At 30.0% G+C, this 24,887-nt stretch overlaps 1 protein-coding gene and 1 long non-coding RNA gene across 2 annotated transcripts; one reads left to right on the top strand and one right to left on the bottom strand.

Annotated features, from left to right (window-relative positions):
- Positions 1–4,448: 4,448 nt before the first annotated feature.
- On the top strand, positions 4,449–20,145 carry LOC129914163 (ras-like GTP-binding protein RhoL). The gene is made up of 3 exons (XM_055993271.1): positions 4,449–5,293; positions 18,618–18,876; positions 18,936–20,145. Exons 2-3 carry the CDS (start codon positions 18,646–18,648, stop codon positions 19,257–19,259), a joined length of 555 nt encoding a protein of 184 aa, XP_055849246.1. The 5' UTR covers positions 4,449–5,293; positions 18,618–18,645; the 3' UTR covers positions 19,260–20,145.
- On the bottom strand, positions 6,332–7,377 carry LOC129914164 (uncharacterized). Its single transcript, XR_008772141.1, has 3 exons — positions 6,879–7,377; positions 6,547–6,788; positions 6,332–6,466 (listed from the first exon to the last, which is right to left on the bottom strand). It is a non-coding gene; the product is annotated as an uncharacterized LOC129914164 (long non-coding RNA).
- Positions 20,146–24,887: the final 4,742 nt, after the last annotated feature.

The following is a 24,887-nucleotide window of genomic DNA, read 5'->3' as shown; positions in this document are numbered from 1 at the left end:
ATTAAATCTTCCAACAGTTGTAGATTCGATACCCAATGGCTGCCAGCTTTTTTTTCAATTGATTTTGATTGATGATTTGTCCATTTGACTTAAAACGGAAGTCATCTTGGAAAGAAAACCATGCAGAAATCCGCTTTGTTTAATGTGGCATCTGCTCGTTCTTAGGTGGTCTTTTTTCTCTGAAGGTACATAGATGAAATCCTATACAACCTCAAAGTTATGGCTGTCGATGGTGACGTTTTGTCTAATACGGCAATGTTTAGTATCATTTTTTGACGACAGCATATGTTTTTGTCGTCATTAACCTTTAAATCAATTTTTGTTACTCACGCTCCGATGCGTAAAGTTGTTGTTGTTCACAGCATAAAATCAAAATGTTAACTTAGAAAAATACTGAACCACCACAAAAAACACGGCTTATATTGTGTTTCCATTAAGAATACCTACACATTTATAGGACATTTATAGAACTCAAGAATGCAACTTAATAACAAAACAAAGGTTATGTAATTTGCTTCCGGTTTCCTGTTTCCATTTTTACAACTGCATGTATACCTTACCTACTTTGCGCGGACTTAAAACACAACTTAAATACAATTCTTTAAAATCTCTTGGGACTGGATAAGATATACTTACATGAATGACACACTTGGAATCCCTCAAGTTATCCTATAGAATGAATGTAGTCCACCAATAGAATTCCCATTCATAAATCTCGAAAAATAGAAGAATAAATATGTACTCATATATCACATCAACAATACACCTGCTGCCTGATGTAACTCAATCTCATTGAGAGCATTTAGTGATGCACTTGAAAATAATACAAAAAGAACATTGAACTTAATGCAACAGATGCAATAGTTGAAAGACTCTAAACTATACATGCATTAACAGATGCACAGGCACATACAAATCATTTTTAAATAATTCACAAAGCCAAATGAATAAAAAGAAACACTATTGAATATCATTTTGAATGCAGTTTAGTACTTAATTCAAGTTAATCATCAAAATTATAGTTCATAGCAAGCTAGGAATTATGTTTGATTTATCTATCGTTTTACACCTTACCAAATGACCCTAAAGCAACAGGTCATAGTCATTCACTTTCCCAGAAGTTTCGGATTGAATCCAATCGAACGACGCGACACCGTCGACGCCAATATACAATATAGATACATTCCATATACGCAAACTGCATCCCATATACGCACTCCCTCTATTACCCGAGTAGAATACAGATTTTTAATTGATTCATTTAATCTTGGAAACAAAGCGAAAGAATTAATTTATTTTTTTTTTATATGTAGGTGCAAATTATGGAGAAACATTAAGGATGTTTATAAAATGTATTGGTTAAAAATAAACTTTGGGCGCGTGAGTGGGATTTTCGTTTAGAAAATTTAAAGTATCAATGGAATAATTTGTAAGTAATTTGCTATCAATAAGCAGAAAAAGCAATACACATTTTGAATTTTATCACTTTTCAATATTGTATAAGTGAAATGTAGTCAGTTAACATATCACACATGGCAACTAAGGCTATTTAGAAGGAGTTTTGGGATAAAATAGCAAGCAGCATGTACATAAAGAGTTTTTAAAGGCAAACATCCTTATCAAAGCATAAAGAAAAGATACGTGAAAATCCGTAAAGGAATTGTGACTGCGTCATAAGTCATTCAAGATAAAATGCCGAAAATTTAGTTTTATACTATAATTTTGAAATAGTCAAAGTTATCGAAGACTATTGAATATGAAACTTGAAGATCATACTACGCTCTACAAAATATGTTTCGACACTACTTCATCATTCAAGAGATATTGGCCTTTAGTAATAGAACCGAATTTAGCGAAAACTCGATTAAAAAAAATGAAACAAAAGTAAATTTCCCTTCCAAATTAAAATAGTGCTATGATTTTAAAATCGACTTAATTATGGATTAAGGGCCAATTTGTTCACAGTCGATTATCTTTTAATCAAGGATTATTCCATAGAAAAATTCTTGATTAAAAGATAATCGAGTGTTAACAAACCGGCCCTAAGTGCTTTTAAGCCAGTTCTAATTTTAGAAGTTAGATGGAGGTATAATTTATTAGGTACTATTAATTTTTTTTTTTTTGTTAAAATCGAGTTTTGCTTAATTCAGGTCTATTACTAAGGGTCATTGTCATTGAAAAATATGGAAACTGTCGAAAATATCAGTTTTTTAAGAAGTGTAAACGTTCATTGTTACCGAAAAAAATATTCCTGAAATGTTTGTAAGTAGGTACTTTGTTTGATTTTCCATTTTAGGCCTGTTGGTTATTTTAAATTTATGAACATTAAGAAAATATTCTCAGAAAGATAAAAAACTTACTACTAGTTATCGAACATGTTTTGTCCATTTGTAGCATTTTTGAAGTTATACTTCTTTTCTGACGTTTGTAGACCTTATAGTTTTCTTAAGCCTAGTATGCTGCTCCTTAAAGCTAAAGCGAAAAGAAAATATTTCTGGCTCTTCAATTTGATAGCGAAAATGTTATAGAAAACATATCACGGAAAATTATCGAGTTTGCAGTTTCTTTCGTAAGATTTTAAGATTTTCGCTAACTGCATGGTAAAAACCGCGAAATTTAGGGAATTCTGTGAACTTTTTTAAAAGAAAAATCTCCAAGCAATTAGTACGACAACACATCCAGACGTCATTCATTATAGCTGCGTTCCTTTGGAAATATTTATCTACTGCTTAGTACTTTAAAATACTTTGAACTACTTTAGCTATACTGAAAAAGTAGTTCAAAGCAGCTTTAAGTACTAAGCAGTAGATAAATATTTCCAAAGGAACGCAGCTTATGATGTCAACAGCTCAACAAGATTCAACATAAATTTTTTATCGTAAATTTTAGATTGTATTAGTGCGTAATTATTAAACCATCTAATAGCTATCCGTTATTCTTTCACTCTTATTTAAGTCCAGAATGCATTCATTTCATATTTACTTAAATTATATGTAAAAGCTTTTGAATTACATATAGGGTATCAAAAAATGATTGTAATTATAATTTATAACCCAACAAAATTACAAAAACAATTAAACACATTAACATTTTCTTATCGAAAAAGATATTATAACTACAAACTTCAATCAACAATAAGTACACACACAATTATTCTATCTTATGATATCATTAGTAGCTAGTTCTATAGATATGTATCTAAGTAACATACGGTTTTCCCCAGCCCCAATATCAACAAAACGAACCAGCAATGAGTGCACAATTTCACTCTTTAAAAACCAGACCATGGAAAATTATACATAAATATCCAAACTAAAAATTCAAGCAGTCTTTTTTTCTCAACAAGACTTCCAGTATAATAATAATGTACGTACGTAAAAAATAAATAAATAAAAGACATCTTGATTTTTAATTTATCTAATCAACAAGTAGCACGAAGCACTGGCAACTCAAGTGACACCATGTTTTTTTGTGTGATAATGATGTGGAAATAACTCACAGCGATGAACAAGAATTTCCACTCAAATCGTTTGGAGTGAAATCTTTGTAAATCCACCCGCCCATGAGTTTATCTCAAAATCAGTATTGGAATACAAATATAAAAATAATCAGAACAATTTAATATAACTTTTGTTTTTGGATAATGTGTTTTTATATAATCTGAGAGATTAGATAAGTTCTTATTATTAACAATTAATATAACATAACCAAGTAGGAAATATCAGCATTAAGATTTAATAATGTCGAAAAGCGAATTTGAAGAAAATTATTTTTTTACGCATTATTTTCTCGGGTCAGCTAGAGTGTTTTCTACGTTTACACGCTGTAAACATATTATTTGTTTTAAAAAACCACTAACAGTACTATAACCATTTTAACAACATTTAAAGTTTACTTAAGGGGCAAAACAGAAACCTGAAGTTTTCCAACAAAATCAGATTTGTATTTAATACCCCAAAAAAATATAAAGTTAGCTACCAAAAATAATTATATCACAACTTTTTACTTTTATATGAGTCTGATTACTATCTGACTGCACTGTAAGTTAACACAAATTTCTGGGATATGATCCAATTTTCCTGCACAAAACCATATTTTGGGGCCTCTGCTTGCGTATTTTGTAAGATCATGCTTGAATTTATCCTAAATTCGATTTTAACAAAAAATCAGTAATAGGTAATAAAATATGCATCTCACTTCTAAAAAAATTTAACTCAATTAAAAGTGAGAATTTTTTTTTGTTTTGAAGTGTGATGTACCTACATATGTATGTTTTAGTAATACTGATTTTTTTTTTTTTTGTTAAAACCGAATTTTGGCTAAATTTGGATTAATTGCCAAGAACTTGCTTCACTTTTCCTTTATGTTTGTATTCCATCGCTGCGCTGTTCAAAATGATGAATCAGTCATTTCTAAATTAGCAGTATCTCACTCAGTGATCAACCTGACTCTGAGTATCTATCGAGCCGTTCATTCGATCGGTTGTGTTTTGCCTGTGGTGGTTGTTCATTCGTCTATGCACAGTAATAAGAAAAAAAACATTTGGGTCCAAAAACATTTCATGTTGATTTTAAACAAATAACTTAATACAAAAAAATCTTTTCACAATCAACGTGGTTTAACTCGTTTTCGGAGTTTACCTATTACGTAAAACATTGTTTTTTTTTCGCAAAAACGATCATTGCGCCAACACCCCATCGCGCTTTGTTAAAGTTTTTATACTTAAATCATTATAAAAAAATAAATAAAGAGTTTATAGTTACAAAGGCTAGTTATAGATATTGAATATTGACGCGTTGAAGCAGCACTATAACTATCGTATTGTTAGTTGTTCAATACGTGATTGTGTGTTGATATTTTGTGTGATCGCGCACTTCCAAGGCAAGGTGTTCAACTTGTATTGTTCTTGAACTCCTAGAGATACTTTTATCACTTTAATGAAGATGCATAACATAAGGAACTGTTACATTAATTGCATATAAATTAAAGTTGTTTCGTTTTTTTCTATTATCACAAATACATTTTTTTTAATCTTGTGAAAATTCGTTCAAATTTCTTTTTTGTGTAAGAACTCGAAGAAATAAATTTCATTTAATTGTCACTAAGTTTATATAAAAAAGGAGAGGAAGTGGTTTATCTGCTATAAGTGCTGCACCCTTTAACTTACAAAAAAAATTTAAGTGATAAGTTATTTTTGATTGTGGATATTTTTTTTTGCTAATGTATTAAAAGGCGAGCGCCATCAGATAAAAGAAACGCAACTGTAACGGATTATCAGGAAAAGAGTAAAGATGTAAGTTTATAGTTTAAGCGATGTTTAATTGTTTAAGCTATAGTTAATCTGTTTTCCATGTTATTTAGGGATTATTAAATTACATAAGGGAAAACTTTTTTTTTAATCGACGGATTCAGAAGTATCTACGAAAAAATGAAAGGGAGTAGGTATTTTAATTGTAGATTGATTTTCCCCTAGAGCAAGTGTCCCCTCTTTAAACCCACTTTGTGGGTGTCTATAGGGTTATTGGTTTTCGAAATTTCAGGAAACAGGTGAAATATATTGAATGAAATAAATACTTGTACTAGAGAATTGAGAAGTACCTACCTATAAACTATTATTCATTATGCACAAAATGTGCATGAGAAAAGTTCATACTTTATAAGTTTTTTAGAAATATCAAATATAATTCAGTAATACTGTTCGTGCGGTGACGCTACGGGGATTTGGGAGCCTGCGAGTCACCGAACGAATGGTTACACTTATCAGTAGATTGACACAACGTCACCGCACTTTTGTATGATTCCTGTAGAATCAAATGACGTCAAAAATCGCGTGTGTACAGCGGGTCTTACTACTTTTTATGCTAATCACTTACTGGGCGGTGGTATGCGTAAAAGCAAGTAAAAACTTAAAGTAAATACTAAAGTTTAAGTTCAAGCTTTATTTTCATTTTTTGCTTCATTTCATATGATTAAAAAAGAGTTTTTGCTTTAAATAAATACTGAATTCATTCAAGTTAATACTTAAAACTGATCGCAATTTTTATTTACTATGATCGTGTCGACACCAAAAGCCATTAGAACATATGGGTGATTATGTCGTTAAATTGCACCAAAATATTTTCTTTTTGAATTTCTGACCAACTTTTGGATTACTTGCTCTATAAGTTTTCAAGTCAGTATTCAATCCATATTTGACTGGATAACAATGTAATGTTTGAAAATCTGCATAATATTAACATATTTTGAATAAAAAATGTCAAATTATCAAAAATGTTTGACTTCCCGAAAAGATATTTTATAATGGTGTTTGAAATACTTTATAACAATTACATTTTTAACTCCACAAAATGCTCGTCAAAAATAGTTTAATTTCAAATGATTCATTCTTAAATCTTAACTACACCCTAATCCATATTTGAAGTCTCGCCGGAAGTTTCTATTTTGCCAGCCAGAACCTTGCTTACATCTAATTAAATTTTCATTAAGATTCTCAAATAAACATGTGAATCATCATAATCCATAGACAAATATCAAACACTTTCAGACCAGTCACTTTTTCTCAGTTCTCATCTCACTCACAAAAGTGTGCTCACAATCTTGAGTGACTACCTAGCCAGTTGGATTTTATTATTCAAAAGATGACTATTTGTATCTGAACTGTCAAAATACCAGTTTTGTTGATATTTCTCAACTAGATGGTTGGCCGTTGGCGACTTTAGCTAGTGGAACTGTTGTGCTTTGTGCATTAATTATAAACATAAAGTCAGGTTCAATATTGTTGCGTGGTACTTTTTTTTTACATACCGGTAGCGACATTGGAATAGACAAGTTGTTTAAGTTGTAGAAGTTGATTTAAGTTTCTCTTACATTATACCTACTTGATTGTTACTTTCTCGCTCCAATACCTAAGCTTACTGACGTTAACTTGTTTTACCATTCTTCAAAACATTTCTTTTGAGCTACCTGGCTACTGGACGTAGCTTCATAAAGCCTTAAGAAAGTGTCATGTTAGAGATTGTTGAATCTCCTTAAATACAGCACACAGCTTAAAACTAGATAATTTGTCAAAACTGACAGTAAAAACAAGTTAACAAGCTCAAAACGGAAACAGAAATTTCCGTTTTTTTTTTCCTTTTCATCATTCGACATAATATACAAGTACAGATGTTGTGATCGGAGATTTCTGTTAACTATATAAATTATTAAGTGGTAGGTATGTACATGTTTAGCTAAACGTTCAACATAATCAACGAAGAACAAAAATATCTTCTGTTCTAGTAGTTGAGTAATTGAAATTAAACATGAACTATACACTGATACCAAACACAAATAAGCAATCGATCATCACTGACAAACTTGGTCAATTCAGGTGGATTGCACTCTTTCATCATTGATCATATTTTCAACGCACTGAATTTCAGATAAGCATTACCTAAATAGAGTGCAGGTAAATTTAAATGTTGTTAAATGAAAAGGTCACGATTGTGGTTTGTTGATTTGCAGTCCTGTGCCATGTACATGTAGGTACACAAATGATATTTTAATCAAAAATTCCATTTAAAATAATCCTTTATAACATGCCAAAAAAAACTTACTTTGGGGTATGACTTTCAAATTTCAATGCCTTCTCAATTGAAGTAAACGGTTGGATCTTTTTATTTCATTTTATAAAAGTTGTTGAACTATTATTTACCTTCATGAAGTAGATAAATTTTTAATCTAATAAATCGCAGTTAAAGGTAGGTACCACCTTTTGAGCAAAAGAATTCCAATAAAATTCAAAATTATATCAAATTCTCCCATGGGAATTCAATGCATTGAAACTATAACTACAACATATTGACATAATAGTTCTCTTTAATTCTGGTCATATAAGAATGGAGTGTGACAATTTTCGTATTAAATATCTTGATGACAAATAAAATATAATCACTGGAAGTGTAGTTAACTTCAAAGAATATTTCTTAACAAATTGAAAATGACTCATAATGGCAAAACATAACCGCTTATTGTTTGTTTTGTTTTTGTTTGTTGTTTGTTTTTTTTTTTTGTGTTTGTAATGCAAAAGTTGTGATAAAGTATTTGAGGTTTTTCCCATTTTTAATTTTAATTTTATAACAATGTTAGCCAAAGTTCAATATGATGGTTTCGCACAGAAAAATGCGTATCGGAAAAATCAGATTTTCGAGAGTTCCATCTTTACTTTAAACCATATAGGTTGTTGTTGAAAGTAATCCTCTTTCTATCATAAGAGCTGTTTTTTATTATAACCAAGCCATTAGCAATGAGCATTCCTCATCTTTCTTTTTTTTAGCAACGATTTAAGGTATTTCAAAGAGTATCTTGTTGTCCGGAATGAATAATCCATAATATTTGAGCGATGAATCATTTGTTTAGAGCTAACTGTTTAAACTCATTTCTGGGCCGCGGCCGTAGGCAAAGTTTTAATGCGAGTAACAAAAGACAATTTTATTTGTTTATTATTTTTTTTTTTTTTTTGAAGACAGTAGTTACAAATCTAATATTTTTTTTTTTCAGATTAAGAAATTGTTGTTTCTTGAAAAAAAAGACCAAATTGCTTTGTCATTTTGTCAAAAAAAAAAAAAAATGAAATTATGAGTTGTAGTTGTAGCATCAAGAAGAAAACAATTTTTTGTATTCTGGGCGCGCAATTATGTCCCGAGCGTTCATTCATATTCAAAAATGCTGCAGATGGTTTTGGTTAGAAATAAAATTGATAAGTATCTGGTTTGTTTAGAACCTGAATTACAAAAGGCATTAAGTTGAGACTATTGAATACGAAATTAAATTTAAGAACAATTTAACAATATAACATGTGTAGATGTACAATAAGCAGGAAATTTGTGATACCTGACGGATAACCGTTATATTTAAACCAATCAATCCGATAAATTCCGACAGTTTTTTTTTTCATTCCCATGTAGGTTGCCTTAAAATAGTTCAAAAACAGACTTTCCAAAATGGATTTTTTGAACCTTTTATTAATTCTTAGAAGATTCTTAAGAAGAAATCATCCTTCTTTTAAAACATTCAACCAACTTTTACACGACTAAGGCGAATCAAAAAGAAGGATTATGGTTTTGATCAGATATAATAATAAGTATTTGTGGTGTGTGTTCATTTGTTCCCTCCTAACTTCCTTATTTTTTTTATCATAATCGAACCTACACAGGACCCAAAATAACAAATTCGTACTAAATAATCATTCAATTGAATAGTCTGAGCCTTTAATTTAAAGACACGGCTTGGAATTTCTTTTTTTCCTCCTTTAAGTTCACAAAATTATTCATGTACTATCATGTACATGTACTAAAATTAACCTATCTATTTATCCTTTTTTTGAAAAGTTTTAAATGTAAGCACTGATTGAAATGCAGTCTGTTATCTCGTGTTCGAAGAATTTCATACTATTTTAGAATGCATCCCGGTAAAGACTCTTTGTGAAGAAATGTTAAAGTCGCCAGAATATGTGAGCATTTATTTCACAAAATGAGCCTTTACTGATAAGGCGAATATTAATAGTATTTCCCTCACATCGTATTAAAGTGTTTTGACCTCGGCTGACGTATATAAAATGACTTGAAGAGAAATAACTATCTATCAATCACTATACTGTTCGAGTTAAGCTAGTTTGTTCTTTTAGAATGATTAAAAGAGAACTGTCCAATCGTAGCGGCATACATGGCATAAAGTAATGCATTGCGGTGCAATTAAAGAATAGAATTGATGTTTCATAGTTCTGTTTTTTTTCTTTGATGTAATTGAGATGAAGACAGTGTAGTTGACCTTAAGTCAGACGAGATTCTTTGACGTTAATAAATTTAAATATAAGGCAATGGTAAACATTATCACAGGGTTGGACGCCACTCATTGTCGTCGCCGATTATAATAATACGGACACATACTTACATTCTTCTTGTGATAAGTAAAATTGTCTGGTTTTTTTTCTTAAAGGTCTATTTTGTAAATGTAGGTAACAAGTTGTCATCAAATTAGATTGTCAATTTTATAAGCCGATAGTAAATTTGTCTTGTATTTTATGATTTTGAATAAGAACAGATGAAAAGGAGTCCGATTTTGATGATTTTTTAATGTTGGTAATTTAAAATATACTTTGTAGATTAAAAACTATGCCCATTGATTTACTTTGGATGGATAGATTTTTTCCTTGAAGAATCTATTTATACTATTTTAAGTTGAATCGTAGTCATGAAAATCACTAGTTGTTATGGATGCATCTAAGGGCCATTTGCTGAATCGAATCTTAAATAATTTATGTTCAACATAAACTCTTCATCACTACTTTTTCCTCTGCGTAAACTGTCACATAAGGATTTATGTTGAACATAAATGCTTAAGTTTAGATTCAAAAAAACGGCTCTAAACTTATTATATCGATAAATAACAATAATAGAGATTCAATTCTAAGAATTCTTTTGTAGAAAATTGAAAGCTGTTATATACAATTTTGTTCTAGAATTAACCTTTTCTGAAATAATACCGAAATAAGACCGAAAAAGACAAACAAAAATCCTAAAAAAATGGCTTTCGTGAATCGTGATCTGTCCCGTCTCACTGGTGGAAGTTCCAGTAAAGTCACCTATGCCATTTTATATCGATTAATTCTAAGTACATAATTTGCTTTTAAACTCGTGGAAATAGAATAGAAAATTCAGCTGAGCTGTCTAAATTAAAGAATTTAAAAAAAAATTGACTAAACCTATGTATACGTGTATAAGAAATCTAAACGCGGAGGGGTCAAATTTTTAGGGAATTTTTTGTTGGGAATTTCCAACAAACTTTTGAAATGGGAGTGACAAAAATTAATGGTCGCCCTAAGGCACAGTACACATAATAAGGTAATATATTCCGAACGTTGTCAAAATCTGTTTGTCAAAAATGGGCACCAATCTGTCAGGTCGGCCTTTAAATTTTTATATTTCAATCGCAGTAAACAGGAAATTTGTTTTTGTTTTAATTTATAAAATGTCATTTAAAAATATTATAAATTGAAAAATAACAAATTTTCTTCGTGTTTCATCGCGGAAAATGGTAAATAATTGTTAAAAAATTAGTGGTGTGCGTGGTTTATCGGTTTTTGTGGGTTTTTCGTCGGTATTTTAAACAATTAAGAATTCGGTAGCTGACATTGGTCGCCAAAGTGTCATGTTTTGACAATCTGGCGACCAATGTCAGTTCGGAATATATTACCTTTTTATGTGTACTGTGGCCCTAAGGTACATATTTGAATTCAGACTTTTATTATGTTCATATACATATAGAAAAATATCAAAAACCGCTTCCTGTACAAGTTAAATGGTTAAGCGTCAAACCATGTCTATTTTTTTTTATTTTATTATTCATCATTTACTTGAAAAAAAAAAAATAATAATAAAATTTCTCTTCAAATACGACTATGAACATATTTTTTTACCTATTCAAAATGATAAGTCTCAGTACGATGAAGCTATAAATGGAAGTATTTTCAGTTGCTAAATACAAATTATATATACAAATGTGATAGCAAAATGATAAGATATTATAACGATACAATACATCTACACTAAACTATATGATTTCGCAAAAGATAACAATCTTTTTATTTAATATTTTTTTATAAATCACATTTACCTTAACAAATACATATTAGGTAAATATTTATGGCAAAATTCAAATACAAAAAACGAGTCATAGTCATATAGTAAAGGTAATTAAGCAAATAAGGCCAATTGTAGCAAAATTTTATAGCCAATGATAACTAGTGCAATAGTATTGGGGAAATATTTAGGGGACAAGTGTCAGAAATTAGATACTTTTTAAAGGTTCATTAAAATATATTTTCAACATTTTAAAATAATGCTCTGATGCTAGTAGGAAACATTTTAAATACATATGATGATTTAGTTACGTAAAATTAGTTCTTATTTTCATATAAAAAGAAAACTAGTTGAAAAAATAAATGCCACTTAAAATCTTGATCTCTGGCCTGGCACCCCATGGCTTATGCGATGACTCATTAATTAAAAACTAAAAGCATCCAAAAGTAATTTAACAATTTGAATTTGAAATTTTATTCCTTTTAATAAGATACAAACATATCCACTTACACCTTTCTCCTATCAAAATGTAATTCATTAAAGGCTTGGCCACACCGGAGGGTATGCGGTAGAGGTACGATTAGAGGTAACGGTACTTGTATGAAAAAAATTCCAAACTGACATATCAACGTTCAGGTGTGGAATTTTTTTCATACAAATATCGTTACCGCTACCCGTACCGCTACCGCATACCCTCTGGTGTGTCCAAGCCTTAAGAGGTATTGTTAGTTTTTAATCAAATTTCAATACAAAGTTTCTGTCTGTGTTCGATCCCTATTTTATTATTGATAAGATAATTTGCTTTATCATTATTTTTTGTGTGCTCCATGTGTATTTCAAGGTCATAAGTTGAGTGATCTTTGGCAAAAGAAAAAAAATTTCTTCAAAATTTGACACGCGTATCTAGTATGATAGATCATAGATTCGATTTGTGTTAATATTATAGGCTAGTTAAATGATTACAAAAATTAGCACAAAAATACTGAGATTTAAGCCTTTTATAGTACGCAGCTGAAGCGAAACGAAATTTTACGAAATCTTGAACGAAAAATTTCGTTTTGCTTTTCGTTTTCAGTACACAGCTCTGCGAACATTTGGAGAGTTTTTTTTCATTTGTCACTTACATTTTCATTTTCTTTATTTCAAGAGCAGTGTTGATGGTTTTTTTTACATTTAATTCAATTATTTCTTGTGTAAAAAATTATTTTCGGTAGTTTTTTCTTGATTTTAAATTAATTTTAATTTTATTTTATTTTGACTTTGACAGAATACTCGATGATAATTTTTTGTTAGCATTTTCGTTGTCGACTTTTATTTGGAGACTTAAAAATGTTTCGTTTCGCTTCAGATGCGTATTAGGCTTAGTTATCAAAACTTGTATCTGCACTTTAAGTTTATTATCAGTCTACTGATGATTTTAGAAACTGAACATGTGTGTCAAAAAGACAACCATTTTTGAAGCTCTTTATCCCAGAAACTGGCATCCTAAGTAGCTGAAATTTTGTGAGGAGTTTGTTTTTGAACAGCTCAAAGCTCAACAAATGAAGCGTGTTTGAAATTTCTGTGGCAAAGAGAATGGAATGAGTTGTTTTCTGTAAATACGAGTGTAGTACCAAAGTTGCTAGAGAACTTGACTGGTCACTGCCGCGCTCCTTGATACGTTTTTTGGGCAGCTGAAACCGATTCCGAAGTTTCCACTTCTCCGAATAGGTACTTGCAAACAGTGTAAAAAAAGAAGAATACAATCTATCCTCTCAGAGACACTCAATAGCCCGAAATCTGGTCTGGTCTAGGAATGAGACAACATCATCACAACAAACCTTTGGTCATGCGCCGGAGAATTACTACTTTTATAAATGATTGGAAAGGGTATAAGCATTACCAAAAGAACAAATTAAAATGTATAATATTAATTTTTGAATATATAAGCCTTTTTCCTTATTGAACTTCTTGATTCTTCCAATAACTTTTAATTTTTTGATATAAAATTACCCACTTAATTTTATGGTAGTAAACAAAACTGCATTCAAAAACCTATTTTTTTTAAACTAAATAGACAAAATTGCAAAATTACAAGGTGCACCACTTTTTTTTTTACTCAGTGTTATTTATTGTCTATTTTGGCCATACCTACTAGACAATGGCAAAAAAAGTGAAATGTGAAAGAAAGAACGTACCTACCTAACCTACCTACCTATTCTTTTTAATCTATTTGATCCAACTTGTCGCACTCAAATTACTTTCTCAATTTATTTTGAACTTAAAGTTTGAACTTTAAACCAATAAAACCTTACAATGTTAAATTATTGAATTTTTGTTATCAGTGTAAAATATTATACCCTTATTTCTGGGTCACATACCACATTCTCAATTAAAAATGTCATGTGCCGTTCGAACATAGAACATTTAGTTCAAGACAATGAATAGGCTGTTAGCGTTTCTCTAAATAAGGTTGCTGTGAATTATTCGTTTATTGACACCTACTCTACTGATCAACACACTAAACTTAATTATTAACAACAAAAATAGTGTAAATACATATGAATGTTTATTAGTGTTAACATTTCTATAGTGGGACTAGGTTAAGTCATATAAGGAATGTTTGAAATAATTAGACTTTAATCACAGTTACTGCGGCATAAATTATTGTGACTGACTGGCTGGTTAAAACAAACATGAAGTGCATGTCCATTATGGTAGGTAGGTACATGTAAGTTTGCAATTTTAGTGACCTGAATTTATGCGTAGAGTTATTTTCGGAGGAGCTTTATTACCTGAATAAAAAGCAAAGAACATTGCAAATGCCATGTATTTGACCGGTATACAATGTTCATCTGTCCCATCATAGCTTCACTATGGCATGTCAAACTCAATGGTTACAAGGGGCCAAAACAGCGAGTTAAAAATTTGTGTAGGCCGCATAACAAGTTAAGCTACAATTTGTATAGGTAAAACAATTTTGTAAAAAAAAAACAGCAAGAATGATAAAACTATTTTTTTCATTTACCATTTTTTTCTCAGACCAAAGTTAGTTATTCAGGATTTTATAGGTAACTCATTCCTCTTAATGACTGAAATAACTGCTCGCATCGAGAGGTACCTATTGTGAATTTTGTAAACGATTTTATATGGCAGTTTTCAAGTGAAATCGGGCATTTCAACGAATTTGGAACTTACTTCGGAGTCACACTAGAAATCGCTTTCCTCCATTTTCACATGATTCGGCATTAATTCTATGTTTATGGAAAAAATCGAAGAAAATCACGAGAACTTGTCTTTCAAGAATTATTCTGCAAGCCTTTTTCGTATTCAATTTTAAAGCTTAGATTTTTGTACGTAGTATTTTTGATACGGCCAACTGATGATGACAATTTACCTAAGTTTGATATATTGCAAGTAGGAAAGTGCGTCAAATCCTGGTTTATCTTCTGATGTTCCAAAAGAGCTAAGTTGCATTTGAATGCACATTTGCATTTGAATGTTGCATTTTTTTCACATATTCGTTATATTATGAATTTTCCTCGCAGTTTTAAGTATAACTCAAGGTCTGCAACCATTTTATATAGCAAAACATGCTGGTTTAAAGACTTTTATCATTAAAAACTAAAAAATATTCCCAAGCCCCAGAATCGTTGGTAGGTTAACTTAGAATATTCGCTTCCTAGTTCACTTTAAGAAATTACATAGCTAACCCTGATGTAAGCCACGGGATATTATAAAATTTGTTATTTTGTTTGGTTTTGTCCCATATATTTATTTGTTGATTAGGAAGAAAAGGAGGTGTATGTGTGCAGTGTTGCCAGGACCGGCTATTTATAGCCAAACCGGCTCCTTAAAGTTTTCTCCGGCTCCTTCAAATTCTGATTTCCAATTTATCAAAATTTGGCCCCTTAAGTTTTCAATTAGACGATTTTTGGCTCCTTCAAAATTAAAAACTTTTATAATAAAAGAACTTGATTATTATGATCACGCCTTAAAAGTCTTCGAAGTAGAACTAAACTTCTTCGAAGTAGAATCTGAGTTCTTGCTGAAAAGCGCAATTGTGAATGTACCTACTTCCATTTTCATTCACATATGAGGCGTTCAGAATTATAATGGGTCAAGTCCATAGAGCTATCGATCTGTGAAACATTTATTTCAAAAGTTCCTTTAGTTTCTGAGAAAAAGCTTCTCAAAGATCAAAATAATGCACAAATTTCAAATGGACTTGACCCATTATTATTCTGAACGCCTCATATTTTGTTTCCACTTTTCCACAATGTATATTATAATCTTTGAACAACAACAACATCTTGAAGGTGCTTCCACCAAGTGTTTATGGCTAGAGTTATGGCGTTTTTAATTGGCAATCCGGAATTGGTTTTCGATTCGGAATCGCAATTGAACAGTTTTTTTTTATTCCGAAGAATCTGAAGTTTGGTGTGAATGTATTGTTTGAGTTTAACATGTTTCACATATATGTGTATTCGCGCCAAATTTCATTTGTATTTGTGCTGCAAACATTTTGTACTGCTGACATTTAAATCTATGAATGTGTGAGTGATTCTGTTTCTGATTCTGTTTTTAAAACCAGAAGAGAAATTCTCTTTTTTTCAGAATCAGAACTGTCAGTTTTGCCCAATTGAACGCATTCAGATTGCTTTTTTTTGCTTCCAGATTGCCAATTAAAAAAGCCATTACAGTACTGTTTCACGGATGCCAATCCGATCATCAGACTCCTTAATTCCATTTGTGTGTGGTGCTTAGTCTAGTAATTTTTCATTTAATTTGAAAAACTTTTTCCGTCACACTTGAGTATTGAACCTAGACCAAGCGAGTTCAGAGGCCAGTGTAGGGTACACAATGTTTATTTGTTTTGTTATTTATTACTAAAATAAAAATTAAAGAATCTAACTTGAAGTCTGATAAATTTAATACAGAGTAGGTATTTCTTTTTTTTTTTTAATTTTTTGTTTATGTTATCATATGTACATATATATCTAAGTAAATTTGAAGTTGGAAAAAAATGATGAAAAAAACAAAAAAAATACTACAAAATACATTATTATGAGTTATTATGAACAATTTTTGAAATTGACGATTTTTGGCTCCAAGACTTCTAAAATTCGGCTCCTTGCCTCTAAAATTCTCTGGCAACACTGCATGTGTGTCGAAAGCTGTGAACAAAAAATCTAAATTATAATCTAAAACTCAAAATTAAAAATAAAAATGTGCACAGGGCCGCAAGGTTATTCGTTGTGGGCCTCATGCGGCCCGCGAGCCGCAAGTTTGAAATGCCTGTTCTACACTAATGGGTATCGTAATCTGACAAATAAGGTATCGTTTAAGAATTCTTGCTCGTCTACTGTTTGGAAACCATGTATAGAGGCAATGCCATGAATTAAAATAATAAATGTACAGCGTTAAAGATTTAAAATAAATAAATAAGTCCAAAAACTAAAACCCGACTACTCTAAAATGTGTTAAACAATAAAATATTCTTAGAAAAGTCTCACCAGTTGAGAGTATGAGGAATTTTTTCCCGATCCTCTTCATACAACTTTTTTAAAGTTCGAGTTTGGATTCTTAAAAATGTATTTAGGTATACATTAAATACTTGCTTTTGATCATTTTTCACCATCTGAAAAAAATATGTAGGTACATTTAATGTCGAAAAACAAAAAAATCACACAGCACATGTGCAAACATAATTCAACAACTTCCGATTGTGTTTCCAAAAAAAGGGGCAGAAAAACACAATGTTACACATGAAAACCCAACAAAATCATCGCGAATTCAACATAAACATATAGCTGCAACACGAATCTTTAAAAACACACATGTTGTTTGTTGGTTTGACGCCTTTTTTTTAAATTTAATTTGATTTCCTATACTCATTCAGCGCCCGAGATATCATATTGCTGTGTGAGAAATTGCAGTGTGATTTCCCAACTTATCAACTACCAAATATTGCTTTCTTATTTTGTTTTGATAAAAATTACAACTTTAACACCAAAATAAAATGGGTGTTACCTACTTCTGGGAAAAGGATTTTTATGTTTGCATATTTTCCCAAAAAGCAAATCGACATGAATTATAATGATTCAGATGTCATAAATTAATAAATGTAACCAATTGACTTCATTAAAATTTATCAAAAGGGAGTGTTAATTGGATATAAGGGGACATTATATCTTTTGAGGTCTTTATTGTCATGCTCATTATGATCTCTTCAACTAGTATCAGAATATGCTTTTATAATTTGATTTCCATGTAATAATGCAATGCATGCAATAGGTTAATTTACACATCAATTGGGATCAATTGACCAATTGTTCAAGGGAGACAAGGGTGAGATGTTTTGAATTCTTTTTCTTGGTCTATAGTAACTTGAACTTCATTTTGTGGATAGAACTTCATTTTGTGGATAGAAGTTAAGAGTGGAAAGTGCTTTTGAAATTGTCTCTGAGGTCACCTCAAAAACTTTATTTTAAGGATATCACATTGTGTAAGATTAAGCTTGTTGAAATAAAGTAGGTAGTTAGAAAGAAATTATTGATCTCTTTAAAAAAAACTGTTCAATCTAACAAGCCCAATGTCCAATAATAATTTTATAGGACCTCAGATTTGAATAGCTTATAATCCTTTCAGGATCATTAGATAATGTGTTGTGGTATTAACTTTGCCATTGTTCAGAATTATTTATTTAGTGTCTTACAAACATAATTTGAAAACAAAAATACAACTTTGAAAAAAGACTCAAGTTCTCCCATGTTGAAAATATACTGGAACAAAAAGCACTGAGATGTAAATTATAAAGTGTAACCAAACCAAGTTCTAAGGTTTGGTTTCAAATTTATAGGTATTAATACAATTTTTATTGTTTTCTTGGAAATTTAACTACCAATTTTTAAATATTGAATTTTAGAACCAATTTAACTGAAAGAAACTAAATGATTATATTCTCTTTACAATGTTGAGATCAAGACTTCTAAAGCTTATGTTTGTTTTTTTTTTCAGAATTCATTTGTTTTGAACCTTCGAAAATATGGCTTCTCTTAGACCATTAAAAATCACAATTGTCGGTGATGGTATGGTTGGCAAAACCTGCCTTCTAATAACCTACACTCAAAATGAATTTCCCAACGAGTACATCCCAACAGTTTTTGACAATCATGCATGCAATATAGTTGTTGATGGTAAGGACTATAACCTCACACTATGGGATACAGCTGGACAGGAAGACTATGAAAGACTGAGACCTTTAAGTTACCCAAATGTATTGATTTAATTTTTTTTATTAAGTTACAAAGTTTCTAACATTAACTTTTTTTTCAGACTGACTGTTTCCTTTTGTGCTATTCAATAAGTAGTCGTACATCATTTGAAAATATCAAAAGCAAATGGTGGCCGGAAATTCGTCATTTTTCCAATAACGTTCCCGTTGTTCTAATTGGCACAAAACTAGATTTGAGAATTCCAAATTCTGAGAAGTTTGTTACACAAGCCGAAGGCAGGAAACTGCGTAAAGAAATTCACGCTCATTCCCTTGTTGAGTGTTCAGCGAAAAAGAAGGTTAACCTGGGTGAAGTGTTTGAAGACGCCGTCCGAGCTGTTGAAAAGAAACCCAGACATCGACCAAGGCAATGTGCTATACTGTAAAAATGTCCATACAAGCCTATTAATAAATAGACATGCTTTTTTATGTACTATGTTTTTCTATAGTTAAGATCTTTACTTTTATGAAATTAAGTCCATATTGTTATTTATTATTACTATCCGTTCTATTCCTTTTTGTTGTTAATTTTAGTTTAAATAAAATATAGATAAATCTGAATTTTGTTTATTTGGCTGCCATTTTTATATGTATAATGTATTTATGTTAAGCCAAGGTTCTATATGTGAATTGTTAATACGTTTTCTCTTTTAACTGTATATTAAAAATAATATATATATATAATATAAACGACAATGTTAGTAGGTATCGAAAAATAATTTATGTTTTTGAAATTATAATAAATTAAAACATACCAAAGTGAATCGGAGATAATATTATAAACAATTGATTAAATTGAAATTTTCAAAATAAATAATTTTTATTTATTGAATACTTTTTGGTAAGAGAAAGGTATTTAAACAAAGCAAAATATAAATTTCATAACATTCTTTTGTGCATATACAGTAAAAAAAAACTATTTTGTATATTTTAAACTAGTCATTAATAAATTCAAATAAATTTAAATATTAAGTTTTAGTTTTGAAATCCTGTGCCCTTTTAAAAATAAATAAAAAAAAATGAAAAATCCTAGACAAACCAGAATATAGATCGGAAATGAATCAGTTTACAAAAATACACACGTCATATGTTATAGTTTACAGAAACTCTTTTAAGAATTGTAAGACATTATATTTCCCAATTCTTATGAAAATGTTTATAAATGCAATTATTAGAAAGGCCTTCATACTTTGGATAGCAACATTTAGACAAAAATAGAAAGCAATATAAAAGAAACAATAAATAAATAGCCAAGTACCTACCTATTTAAAATTGAAATTTATTATTATATCTGTTTTGTTTGAATTCACACTTCTTAAAATGATTAGATAAACAGGTAAAACTGTAGCTACGTGTATGACGCACCGGCCGAAGTGTATTTTTTAGAATAAGTTAATGAAGTTGCAAAATACCTAAAAAAGGCATTTTTGGTCATTCAAACAAAAAATGTTTTAAGCATATTTATGTACATTATGTATAGGTATATGTGAAACATTAATTTTAGAAGAAGTGTTTTTAAGAAAATAGAATCTACCTACTTTCCTTCTAACTTTTCACTTACATTATGCTGCAAAGCACAGAAAATCTATCATATTTTCGTAGTGTCAACAATTTTCTTCAAATTCAGTATTATTCAAAATAGAAAAAATTCACTTAACTTGAAAAAAAAAAAATCAACGGTTACACTACCAATAACGTGCTATATCTTTTGGTAAAGTCAAAAACCTTGTCTTTTATAAAAAAAATTTAAATAAATACATTTTATGGTACAGTTTTTGAAAAAATTAATTTTTAAATAAAAATTTTGAAAAAAAAAACATTATAAAAAAAAATTCAAACTATTCGCGATAAATTTCTTATCTCTAATTGACTTCTTAGTCCATATAGCTACAGAGAGTGATAACCAAGAGATGTCAGAAGTTGACTTTCTCCACTGATTGGCATAATTTTTGATTAAAAATAAAAATAACAACTTGTTTGCTACCATTCAAATTTGTTATCAGTTTCAAACTTGAAAACTAAACGGCCACTGTGGTGTATGCGTAACATTTTTGTTGGTTATATGAAAAATGTGCATTATTGTGAACTAATAACAATTTCAATTTCAACTTTTTAAAATTTTCTAGAAATATAAATATTATAAATTTATTTGCAGTAAGTCATAAAATCATATTGGTTTCTTTCAAAGAATATTTTTTTAATCAAAATCGGGAGAGCTGTTTTTAATTTTAAATGATTCTGAAATTGTATGATCTTTAACACAACTTTTAACATTTCTTTAAAAGTTTTGAAACTAATCTGGGTCTTTACTTTTCCATATGTTGTTCTTTATTCGAAGCATTTTACCTGGTGTAGCAACCTGACAAACAGAAGCTGGAACTAAATAATTGACGAACATTAAAAAAAAAATTTATACAAAACCAGCACAAAATTTTGCCTTTCGTTGCACAATACGCAGCTTAGGTAACGAAATACTTACCTGTGCTAGAATATATGGAGATTTTTCTATCGTTTGTCACTCCCATTTATTTGTCCAGGCAATTTTTCTTGCAGCAAAGTTTATTGACTTTGGAGACTTAAAAAAATTTTCGTTTTGCAGCGTACTAGGCTTATTGCTTTATCCGAAAAATTAGAAAAAAAATTGTCTTGTTTTCCGTACAAAGTATTTAAAATATTGAAAACAAAAATCAGAGAATGTCCAAATACGGGACAATCACGGGACAAATTAAAAAATACAGGACACTTACACGCCCCGGGTTATTTTAAATAAAAACCCGGGACAAGCTGTAGAAATACGGGAAAGTCCCTGGTAAACCAGGACGGATGGTCACCGTAACTATAGGGCAAGTTTAGAATTCGTAAAACGTAAACAAATCGAAATCGACATAACAATCAGACATGACATAACGATGATAGATAGTGCGAAAAAAGTGGGTCCTGGTCCTGTTAATATCTTGATGCATAGCCTAAACTACTGGAGAGATTTTCTTCAAACTTGGTAAGTATGGGTGTTATGAGATTCCATAAAGGCGAAATTGAAATTTGAAATCTAAATTAATCTAAAACTAACGGTAATTGCCAAAGGTAGAAAAACTTTTTTTTCTCAAAAACTTCTCTCTTTTGATTAATAAAAAAAATACATGTAGGTACTATGACAAACAAAATCGTACTTTTGATAAAAAAAAAGTCATTTGTGCAATTCACACGTAGTAGAAGTGAAACCTTAAAATAAATTGTTCTTGCAAAAAAAAAAAAAAAAATGAAAAAATCTACCTATTTTTTATTCTGTCTTTTTAAATACATGTTTTTTATATGACAACCTATATATATTTTATATCATCTTAAAGCTTATTGTTTCAGCTTAAAATATTTATATCATCCATGTCTATACAACATCCTACACTGATGGCTGGTCATCGGCAACAGATCTCCACAGGTGTTTTGAGTTATTTTTCAATTTAAGATTATGTAACTTGTAGAGCACGTAACGTTATGTGTGATATATCAAATAAAAGGTTATGTTATCAGCATGCGTATTAAAGTTAAACCAAATTTGTATGTGCACTAGATCAAAAGATATAACGTGTGTTGGAAAAGAACATCTTTTTACCGTTATCTCCGAATTTTAAATATGAAATTAATTGAAATTTTTTACAATTATAATTTATTTAATTACCTATCTACAGTACAAATTTCATTCATCTATCTATTAAAACAAAAAAGTTATAACAAGTTGAAGTCGTGTCGCGTTTTCGTTTCATCTTGTTTCAAATCACTACGATACTAAAGAAGTTTTCACTTCAAAAATATTTTTTGGAACGTTACCTGCCAAGACCGAAAATTTTTTTGTAAATATGTGAAAAAAACAGTTTCTTTAAAACGGCATAAAAATATTCCAAAAATTCTTTGCTGTATAAGAAATCAAAATACATACCTACTTCATATAGATTAAGAATTAGATTTATAGATTTAAGAATTGAATTAAGATCGCTTGTATTAAGCTAAATTAAATTAAAACAAATTAAAAAGGTATTTTTTAAATTTTAATATAAACTAAAGTATTTTTACCGACTTCCAAAAAGGAGGAGGTATTCAATTCGTCTGTACTTTTTTTTTTTTTTATGTTTGTTACCGCATAACTTTGGACTGAGTGAACCAATTTTAATAATTCTTTTTGTATTAGAAAGCTGGTGGCTGCAGTGTGGTCCCATTTCAATTTCGTTCACTTTTAGGAACTGTTTTAAAAACCATAAAACCCAGTTTTGATCCATGGAAGTCGGTTTTGTTTTTTGCTAAAAATGATTATTATTTACATTTTTTTATAAATTAAATTAAAATTATTCCTTTATGTAGTTTATAAGAGCTTTATCTAATATTAGTCGTTAAGTCGTGCATTTTATTACATTTGGGGGTGGTTTCATCAATTTTTTAAATTTAGTTTATTTTATTATTATTATTATTTTATTTATTATTTATGTTATTATTACATTGCTTTCCTTGTAATAGTGTATTTTCACCACAGTATAAATGAAATAATTTCGTAAATTACCTCATTATGAATGAAATAATTTACTCAAAGATTTGGCTTTCCAAATGAGCTACGAGTAATTTTGCGAAATTATCTTTAGGAGCTGAACAAAATGCGTCACTAAGCGACTACAAAATTCGCTTTACAAAATCGCCAAAGAATGCATAGAGAAAGGAATACCTACCTAGAGACGCGAAATAAATGCCTAAAATGTATACATTATTCGAAACGACCCTTTATTTTTATTTTTGTACATATTTATAGAAAGGTGGGTGTCTAGAGTGAGCTATTCAACCTCAGATAGCTCAATCAAGTTCATACACAAACCAAAATCATGATTACGATCTACTGATAATCTACTCTACCACCTACTTAAGAACGGCGCTTATAAATACGACTTACGGCAGAAATTTAATGAACAACCGTAAAAGATAATTTATATAAGGTATAAAGACACATACAACCATACAAGACAAGAGAAATATTATTTATGTATATATTTCTCTTGTCTGTGCTAACACCTTACACATTTTTGTGTACGCTGACAGAACCGTTAACTGTTTATTAAATGTATTTTTCTATAAATTCTCTAAAAATTGCCTACCGCTTCAATTATAACTGCAAAACGATATCAATAAACGGTTATGTTAAACATAACAGAATGTACCAAAAAGCCATTAAATTATTTAAAAAAAAACTGTTCAACCGGTTCAACCGATTATTCTGTACATGAACCATTTACAGAATTCTTCATAGATGTCACTGTACGAACTACATATTTGATTCCGTTTTCCGTAATTTGTCTTGTAAATTCTTTCATCGCATGTCAAAGCATTTTCTTGCAAAACAAAACAAATGTGTAGGTTTGTTTGCTATGAGTGCATTTTAAAAACGAATCTGTTCGAGTTCAAATTTAAATTTATATCGTGCTGCAACTGCGACAAGTATTATTTAATTAATTTTTAAATTGAATTCTAATAACATTTCATCTGAATATGAGGAGCTCAGAACTAAAACGGCCTAACCCACATTTTCAAAAAAATCAAACTGAGTACACAGATCGAACTGCAATAAAACAATTTATAATATAAAAATACATCCCCATTAAATTACATTAAATAGAGTTAAAATTAGAGCCAAAAACTTTTGTCACTCTAGTGGACTCCATTTTGGCTTCGGCGACAAAATTGCCTAAATCATTTATAGCAAATGTAGTTTCGGAATAAAAAAAAATATCAGACCTTAGCCCAAAAGTGTAGCCAACACTCCTAACTAAAAAAAATTACAAACTAAGTATTGAATAATATTTTTTTTATAACTTTTACAAGCCAACAAAAAAGAAACCCTGAAAATATGATTTTCTTTAAACTCGTTTTTCTCAAAACGAAATTTTGTGGGTTAGGCCGTTTTGGCGCTGAGCGCCTCATATGTGAATAGTATAAAACACACAAATTTTGCAAAAATGAATTGGCTTTTAAATCCGGAA

Source organism: Episyrphus balteatus, chromosome 3 (assembly GCF_945859705.1).
Source record: "Episyrphus balteatus chromosome 3, idEpiBalt1.1, whole genome shotgun sequence".
In the NCBI taxonomy this organism is placed as follows: domain Eukaryota; kingdom Metazoa; phylum Arthropoda; class Insecta; order Diptera; family Syrphidae; genus Episyrphus; species Episyrphus balteatus.
This window is presented reverse-complemented; position numbering and strand designations above follow the sequence as displayed.